Consider the following 10,000-nt stretch of genomic DNA (forward strand, 5'->3'; position numbering starts at 1 on the left):
TGAGATCGTCATTGACCAAGTGTGGACCCTGCTGATGCAGGATTGTCGAATCACAATCAGAGAACTTGCAGACGAGGCGGGCGTCAGCATTGGATCCGTTCATTCCATTGTGACTGAGGATATGGGCTTAAGGAGAATCTCAGCGAAGTTCGTGCCAAAGCTGCTAACGATCGTGCAGAAGCAACTCCGTTTGGAGATCGTACAGGACATGCTGGAGACTGTGAACAGCGATCCCAACTTCTTCAACACAGTGATCACTGGCAAAGAGACCACAGTGATCCGTCATTTTGTCAAAAACGAAAATCCGACGGCGCTCACTTCCACTTCCTCACTCATCGGTGGTCTGTTGGCGACTGACAAATGAAATATATATATATATATATATATATATATATATATATATATATATATATATATATATATATATATATATATATATATATATCTTTTGTTGCGAATTTGGAAAGCTACCGCACTCAACATTCAGGTCCTTTAGCTCAATTATATCGGTAAGTACATGTTGCCAGTTGGGGTCCCGACTCTAGTCTAATGGCTAATCAAATGTTCCTACACTCTGAAGTTATTTTAAATAGTCAGGTTTTCTTTTGGTGATTTTTACACCAACGACATCACCGCTGACCACACCGCATCGCCCTCACTTCTTTCACCTCGCTCTGGCCGACGTCAGGGGTGGGCGGAGCCCTGCAGAGACATGCTGCTCAGCTTCATGTGCCAGGGGCAGGTCCAAGTGATGTCACCACGCCACCTGGCCAATCGGGGGGTTTGCCGCCCATTTTGGCGAATGAGAGGAATGACGAGGGCGCATGCGCAGGTCGTCCGGTGTGGAGAAGGCGGACTTAGGGGAGGAGCCACATGGCGGCCCTCGACCAATCGGCGTGCAGTGGGTGGGATGACCGTGACTTAGCCAATCCGGGCCCGCGACGGGAGAGGGCGGAGTTGCGAGGAGGCACCCCCCCTCCCTCGACTTGGAGGCGGGGAAGATAAGAATACACGCGGTCCGTGCACGGTGTCGTTCCCCTGGCGTTCTGTTCTGGGTTTGGCGTGGTCAGCGCATTCGTTCTGTTTGGTTCTGGCAAGGAGGTCACACGTGGTGGAGAGCTGAGCTGGGCGTCGTCGTTGTTCTGTTCGCGCACGAGTTCTGAAGGATGTCTACGCACGGAGGGACTCCTCTCGCCAGCCTCTGCCCTGCCGACTTCGGCCGTTTGGATCGTCCGGATCACACCAGAGGGTCCAGTTAGGCTCCGAGGACCATGTCCAATATAGACCCTTACCTCCAGCTCACCTTCCCTCCGAGCTGGGGGTATTAATAAAGATGATAGCCACCATTTCTTGTCTGGGTGTGTGTGTTCGTGGGCCTGTCTAGTAAGTAGTGAATTGTTTAATTGCCTTCGCTGTAGATAGTTGCATTCATTATATTCGGTTTAAATCTGCTCTTTTGTGCTTCCCTCATCCCCCCCCCCTCCCCCAATCATTGTGAATAAATATCCCCATTTGTTGAATGTACTCAACTTGTCGTGTCCATTTCTGCCATTGACTGGGTGTGTCGTGCGTGTGAGGGATTAGCTGGCCATTGCCGGGGTAACAATATCATCGGGCCGGCAGACTTGGCGATTATAAAACCGCTCAGCATCGCACACGGAACAGGCTCGCTAAGCAGCTCGCTTCTGTAAGAGTTCCATCGAGGGTGAAATTCCCGGTAGTTGGACCACGTGGGTACTGAGGTAAATTTAAGTTGGCAATCGACCCGACCCCGCGTGGTCTCCAATTGGCGTATTTAGGTCCAAAATAACCAGGACCAATCGACCCCGAACTTCTCCGGGCCGGTGATCTGAAATTCTGGGCGATTGAGCCGAGGTGACTCCACTGCTCCATCTCGTGGTCGTGCTCGTGGCGACGCACCGGCGAAACCACAGCACTGGTGTCCAGGAGTGCGATTTGGCCCCCTCCGCCTCCGTAGCAAAATTCACACAATCGGATTAGGCGTGTGGAGCGAACCCCCCCCTCCCCCGTTTCCCCAAATTGCGAGCGTTTTAAATTAATTCCCGGCAGGCGACATGGCCAGCCAAGACGAGCTGAGCCAGGTGGGTAGCGATAATAGTGTAAACGAACCCATGGCCCAGGATGAAACCACCGTGCAGGAACTTTCCCCACAACCCAACTCAGAGTCCAAAATGGGCGCAGTGGCTGGGGTGGTGGACGAACGCCCCCCACGTGCGAATTCGCCCACGGATCGGATGATAGAGATGTTTGAGCGGGCCACGCCTGAGCGGACCGCGCCCGAGAGTGATAAAAGGAACGGAGAGCAAAGAATCGAGTGGATCTGCTCGAGCGGAAGAGGAAGAATCCGGGCCAGTTCAAAACGTATCTCTCGAGGCTGGGCAAAAGGCATTTCGTCGCTGGCGTGGTCTGGTTCTCGGCTCGTCTCGTGGCTGGCGTGGTCTGTGTCTGGCTTCCCTGATCCGATCTTGGCCGACTGGTGCTCCGGGAAGGTGCGGACGTCGAGCCGAGCGCTCGGGGCCAGGTTGCCTGCCACATTCTCGTCCCTCAGCTTGACTTCCCTCCGAGCTTAAGTGATAATAAAGACCATTTTGGGTCCATTTCTTTTGAGTGTGCGTCTGTGTGTGGGCCCGCCCGTCTGTAAGTAGGAATTGTTTAAGTGCTTGTGTGTAAATTTGCATTCTCCGTTAGTCGTGATAACCTTGCCCTTGCGTGCTTCCCTCGTTTCCCTGATTAGGCCTTAGTTATTTTAAAACTTGGTTTACGCAGTTCTTCAGCTAAAATGTAGGGTCGATAGGTCGAAATATAAATATAAATATAATTTCAATTTTTAGAAATTATATACTTTAATGATTTTTTTTCCGGATGTTCCATGGAAAAGACAAGGGTAGGTGGGGTGGGGGGGGGATATAAATCCCGGACCAGGAGGATCTAAGAAAATATTGAAGATGGAAAACCATTCAAATGCAGGATGGCATTGTCCACTGTATCATCTGATATGAAAAACAATAAAGAAGGATTAAAGCTTGTTTTTACAATATAGTCTGGCATGTTTTTCTTATCGGAACCTGTTGGATCATCAAACAAATGGAAACAATGCTGAGAAAATTACTGCCCAAGTCGTAGATGTGTGCATGCACACCAGTGCATAGTGCTGGATATGATTAAAAAAGGTGTCAACTCGGAGTCAACATGCTCAAAACGGTCAATCAGAGCCATAACCAGCTTAGTTTTCAGTGGCATTTGATCGTACCATCTCTCCATCCCCATGAGCACATGAAAGGCTGATTTCTGGTCCGTTGAAGGCTGAATATCAGCATCTCACAGGGAAACTTTGACGTACTTGGCACCGAAATCTTTCAATACGAACAGCGGTGTACAACTTTCAATGGAAACAAAATCGGCACAATCGAGAGTAGCGTGCGAATCATCCCTGCTGCTGCACTGAAATGATGCAATAGTTTGGCCAGAATATTCGTCAAGATGTTGCGTGATTAAATCACCAATACAGTCACTCAAATTTATACTGCTGACATACTTCTTAACAACTCATGGCTCGCAGACTTCCACTCCTGTCGCAGTCACCGTGTGCCCCTAAATGGAGTTCTTTCATCCCCTATTCCTGTCCAGGCTGAAGTTCCTCAACATAGCATTCTGGGTTCTGTTCTTTTTCTGGTTTTCATAAATGATCTCTCCGACTCTCTGGAAAATCCTCTATGTCTGTTTGCTGATGACTCCACCCTCTGCCGTACCATCTGTCATCTCTCAGACCGGCATGCAGCAGCTTATTCACTCACGGCAGATCTGGGTAAAATCACAAACTGGTCCAACACGTGGAACATGTCTTTCAATCCGGACAAATCTCACACTCTCACTCTCGGTTCGTACGGGTCCTTAAAACCCATAAAAGGCCAACATTTCTGAGTTGTACAATTTAAGTACTTAAATATCCTTAAATTTCAGGAAAATGTTCAAAGTCAATAAAAGTAAATCAAAATCAGATTTTCCTGTTATTTGGTGAAGGGTGTTTCATTTTCCTCGCACTAGTATTCTAAACAAGGACAAATGTGTTCAAGAGCCGCGTCCTAAAGGTTTTGTCTTCACCAGGAGAACAAGAACAAGAAGAGGAAGAAGAAGAAAAAAAACAAACAACAACAACTTCCGATATTTCGTCACGTGTCTTGATTAAGCCAATAGCGAGACCATTCATTGTGTATTTACGTATTTACGAAATATAGTGTATTTACGAAATAAATAGTGTATTTATGAAATTACAATACATTAAATGGAATAATCTTTAAATAGTAACGTGAACTTTTCGAAGCTTTAAAGCAAATGTCCGAATATATTTGATTATTTTGTACTGGATTATTTGATTATTTTGTGCAGATTATTGATTATTTTGTACTGGTAGGTGGAATGCTCAAAGTTGAAATCACAAAGGAACTGCTATCCTCAGCCTCCAGTTTTTGACATAAATACCATCAATATCTTGAAGAAGAGAAAAGAAAGAAAGGGCAAGAAGCCATCCAAAGAGAACGAAAAATGGTTGAAGATGAAGTGGATGGTTTGAAAAAGAGAAAGAAGGTGTTGGAAACTGACATAGAAGGTCTGACCACAGTCAGAAAAATATGCAGACGAGGCTGAGGCAAAAGGTGGCAAAACTAGCCACAGTCTTCTGGTAAAATGAAATGCTCTCAGGCACTCTGCCAAGCAAAAACGGGTGGAACTCAAAGTTCTTGAAAGAGAAATTGAGGAGAAGGCTAAATCCTTGCCTGCTATGTCCTAATTGGATATTACAATGGCATGTAGCTTACAAAATGTACTGTCCTGTAGTGTAGAAGCAGTCAGGAGATGCAGCAACTTTGCAGGTGGCAGCACCTACAATAACATTTTAACATAACAACACATTAACATTGAGAGTGCTGCCATCTGGAAACTTGTGACTGCTCCTGGCTGATTCTACAGTAACTGTGAAGTGAATTTGCCAATTGGCTGTGTGGCGCATTGTGCTTTGTTGACTGAATAAGCTCCTGCTGTGTTCTGTATGTTCATTATTAAAATAGATTTTTGTAAACTTACTATCTTTGTTAATTTCTTGGTGACTCACCTCAATTTACCCCTGGAATTTCTAGGATGTGGTCCTTAAAAAGGGGTTATTTTATCCCTTAAAAGTCCTTAAAAAAGACATCTCAAAATAAGTGGGAACCCTGAACTATGTCTCTTCGAAAGGACCATTTAGAAAATCCCCCATTCACTTTCTCAACAATCCTCTGGAAGAAGTCCTTTCTTTCAAGCTTCTGGGTCTCACTATCTGCCAAGACCTTTCCTGGGAAAGCCACATTTCAAACCTCGCCTCCAAAGCCAGTCGCCGACTGGGAATCCTCCGTCGTGCAAAGTCCTTCCTCGGCCCACCTGAGCTCCTGACCACTTACAAAATTTTGTCCGCAGCCTGATGGAGTACTGCTCTCTCCCCGGGCTGATGCTCCTGCCTCCCACCTTTCTCGGCTTCACGCTGTAGAAACAAAGGCATTTCGGATCATTGGCATCTCCCGCAATGAGGCTGAGTCTTTGGGCCTCTCACTCAATTACGGCAGGTTGGTCGGTGGTCTTTCTGTCTTCTACCGTCTCCTCTCCAGCCTCGCCCCCCAGCTCTCTCTGCGATTTGTCCCCACCACATTTCCGCAGGGCGCTCAAGGTCCGCCAACAACCCCCTTCTGGTAAAACTACCAAAATCACGAATCACTGCTCACCTTCACTCTTTCATTCCTCTTTTTCCCCGCCTTTGGAATAAATCCCTCACATTATTCATTCCCATTCTTCCGTCCAGGCCTTCAAAACAACTGTTCACCACCACCTCTTATCATCCCCCATCCAAATCCTCGATCTTTTCTACCCCCGATAATCCACCCAAGGATAATCCTCCTTCAGATTCCCTCGTTCAAATTCAAATCCTGAAGGATAATCCTCCTTCAAATTCCCTGCTTTCTTTCCTGAAAGTCCCTGTAATGTCAATCTTCTATTCCACCTGTTCCCTGTCCCATCCCTCTCCCTTCCACAGATCTCCTAATGTCTCTGTTCCCCACTGTTTTGTCCTTCCCACTCTCTCCTCTCTTGTCTCATGTCCCCCATGATGTGCGATATGTGTTAGCTCTCACGCGAGCCTCGACAAGTTATGCAAAAAAAATAAAATAAAAACCAATCACTTTCGCCCCAGAAACAACAGTCAAACTGAACCACGCTGGCCACTGCTCAGACGCCATGACCGAAGACCACTGCACAGTTATACTGCGCAGCTCGGTTAAAGGTGACTCGACATTTTGGTGCGCACGAAATTATATTTTGAAAATAAATGCTGACGTTTACATTTCGGATTTTGAAACTTTTGCACCTTCGGCGGAAAATGTACAAATATAAGAGGCTAAAAATGTGTTTTATATTTGCATTTCATTTCGGCAAATATAACGTCGGCGGATCCGTAAACCAAGTTATAAAATAACTGAGGCCTTACTGTGAATAAATTCTCCATTTGTTAAATGTATCAGTTCGTTGCTGTGTTTCTTCCATTGGCTTAGCATGGCGCGTGTTGGTGAGTTACAAAGGCTGTTGCCGCTGTAAATGTACATTTGGACCGACGGGACTTCGGCAACAATCCGCTCGGGTTGCACACGGGTTGGGCACGCTGACGTCTCGACTCGTAGGAGTGCCGTCGAGGGTGTGAATACTCGGTAACTCGCCACATGGATCTCCAGGTGTTTTGAAGATGGTGGAATTCCACGTGGTGGAATTATTGACGATTCACGGTCCGGTAAGGGACCCGTACCCTCAGAGTTTTCCGAAAGGTACGATCTAGATTCCGGGAGTTCGGTAGAGTCGAGCCGACTGCTCCACCTGGCAGTCATGCTCGAATCCGATACCTGTCCGCAACAATACATACATACATATATATATACATATATATATATATACATATATATATATACATATATATACATATATATATACACACACATATGTACACACAGTCATGCGCCACTTAACGGCGGGGATACGTTCTGAGAAATGCGCCGTTAAGCGGTGTCGTCATTGTGCGAACATCAGAGTGTACTTGCACAAACCGAGATGGTATATCCAACGACACACGACATATAATCCATATATATATATATATATATATATATATATATATATATATATATATATATATATATATATATGTATATATATATATATATATATATATATATATATATATATATATATATATATATATATATATATATATATATATATGTACTGAAACGCAAAAGAAACTTACCACCTTTTAAACCTCCAAATATCAACAATAACACTGCGTGTAGTAAATGTGTGAACTTATTTGTGGACAATAGTGTCCTCACTGTCAGACAAAATGGTCATGGATGGTCACTTGAACCTTCAATGGTCACTTCATAGCACAGCTGTTGAACAGCCGTTTTGACTGTCAGTGATTAGCCAAGGGGTACGGGATGATTTTAATGAGCTGCACGTGATGTCTTGATATTGGCTTTAAAAAGGCCAGTGCAAAATGGGCATTTCAATTAACATGACACGATTCTCAAGGGATCAACGGCAGTGTGCCTTGGGCATACTGCAAGGCGGATTGAGCTACCATGAGGTGGCACATCGCCTTGGCTGTTCACACCAGACGATATCGTCCCTGGTGGACAGAGACACCCTCCACAACTCTGCAGATGACAGACCTCGATCAGGGAGGCCAAGAGTCACCACTGCAAGGCAGAACAGGCAGATGGTCCTCAGTCAGATGGCTTCAGACATTGAGGACTGAGTGGGACAGAATCCAGCAGCAATCCATCCAAAGACTGGTAGGCAGTATGCGCCGACGATGCACTGCCCGTATCCAAAACAATGGTGGCCACACACGCTATTGAAAGGGGACTGACATTGCACCCTGTGCTGTTCTGTACTGTAGAACAAACTTATGAGATGGTGTATCTTGGTCAAAAACTTGACATGTCATCAATAAAATGCCAATGTTTCAATTAGCAATTGTTGGTTTGTTTTATTTTGAACTGTTACAATTTTATTACATTTCAAACAAGTGGTAAGTTTCTTTTGCGTTTCAGTATATATGCACACACACACACACAAACACACACACACACACACACACACACACACATATATATAGAAATATATATATATATATATATATATATATATATATATATATATATATATATATATATATATATATATATCATAAACACACAAACAAAGAAACAAACAAATTGTATATGGTACCAGTAAGAGTACCTGTCACTTTGCTGATGGATTTAATCAAGTCAACATGTTGTACTTCACAAACATTCTGCTCTTTTCACTTGATAATTTACGAGGTAATCTTCCGTCTGCTTGGAATTCAGCTCACATCACCTTCATCAACCATCCTTCCTGCTTATATATGGTGCGAGCAAAAATCACTTCCACTTCACTGTGAAGCTCAGTGTTGGATGCTTTGGTTTGAACCCAACTTAAAATGAGTGAATTTAAACATTTAAAAAAACTTTTCAATTATTCTCACTCATATTTCAACATCACTCTTATCCATGTTATCAAGTTGTTTGAACTTTCTTTGTAGAAGATGATTTGTGACACCGGACATCACTGGGTAGCATTTTCGCCACACATTTACATAGAGAGAATTGGGGCCTTCCTCCCACCCTGAAATCCCTCCCCCAGATATGTTACCCTGACAGACACCATACTTGGGGTACACTTGGACAACATGCAAAATTTCATTGGATTTGGTTGAGTATTTTTAAAGTTTTTGAAGCATATTTATATACAGATACAAACATTCCTTTATACAGTATATATTTTAGATGATAAAATTGAGTATATATTGATATAAAAATGCCCTGCTTTGACATCAAAAGGCTCGGAATGTGACAACAAATTAATGCTGAAAAATAGCTGTAAAAAGCTCTTAATGTGGCTAATGCCGGTCGTTTATGATGAAACTTCGAACCAAATATGGTGACTTGAAGTGTGCTTTGTTTTTATCCTTCCAGTAGCAAAGGGAAACCAATCTTTCATGGAAACATGGCTATACTTCAAATTTGCTCACCACACAGGTGTGCAACAGACTTGCTAAGCACTCACCCTGTGCACCCCGTGATGGTAGTCCTGGAATGCCCTCCATACTGCCTGCAGGAAGACAGCTCAAGGACCCATTTATACAAAATATGTTCTCCCAGTCCCTCAATACTGTATATTAAACTATCCAATGTGTTTTCGAAAATATTTTTGTAAAATATACCGATTACTCTTTCGCATAAATAAAGGGCAAAAAACTCCCAAACATTTTGACTTCAGCAAAAGACCCTTACAAGTGAGCCATTAAAAAATATACATGGTTTTGGAGAATTGATTTAGGGTCCATATACATACTACATATGTATGGGAAAAGGGGAGGAAAAAAAAGGGAAGGGAGGAAAGACAGCTAAATCAAGAAGAACAAAATTGAGAAAAGGAAAGGGGAAGGGAATGGGGAGTAAACACAGGGAAGGCAAGTTTGGGATGAGGGAGGAGATAGACAATTGGCTATGGAAGTAAAGGAAGAAGGAAACATGTCAATGTGACATACAAAGGGTGGAATGAGGGGGTAGCAAACACTGTCATTGTAGTATATACAATGATATAGCTCTTCTCCACAACTGTCATCTATACATGCTGAACCGAAAGTCTGAAAGTGGTGCACTGACATGTGATAAAAGCAAGTGATCGTATTTCACACCCAGTGCAGGGAATCGTGACTCAGCCTTACCACTACTGTGGGATGGAGAAAGTGCTGGTGCTGCCTCAGATGTTAGCTCCAGAGGAAACTGCAATGGATCTTCTGAGTCAGAGTATCCTTTACAGCAACATGCACACAGGCACAAAACAAAATCCTGGTTAAATGTTCACATGCATGAGTCAG

The 10,000-nt window shown here is 44.0% G+C and overlaps 1 protein-coding gene across 21 annotated transcripts in view; it reads right to left on the bottom strand.

Moving 5' to 3' along the window:
• The window catches only part of C2CD5 (C2 calcium dependent domain containing 5), a 196,906-nt gene that overhangs the window by 37,821 nt on the left and 149,085 nt on the right, over positions 1-10,000 (bottom strand). For 18 of the 21 annotated variants that reach the window (XR_015061579.1, XR_015061571.1, XM_085894741.1 and 15 more), the window contains 2 exons: positions 9,848-9,934; positions 9,184-9,228 (listed from right to left, as the gene is read on the bottom strand). Coding sequence is in view for 19 of the 21 variants with exons in the window: in XM_085894741.1 (XP_085750867.1) it covers positions 9,184-9,228; positions 9,848-9,934 (132 nt within the window). In the remaining 2 variants the exon portion in view is untranslated. The other 3 variants (XM_085894778.1, XM_085894690.1, XM_085894818.1) reach the window with 2 other exon arrangements.

Source organism: Eptatretus burgeri, chromosome 1 (assembly GCF_056783735.1).
Source record: "Eptatretus burgeri isolate ZD-2024b chromosome 1, Ebu_testis_v1, whole genome shotgun sequence".
Classification (NCBI taxonomy): Eukaryota; Metazoa; Chordata; class Myxini; order Myxiniformes; family Myxinidae; genus Eptatretus; species Eptatretus burgeri.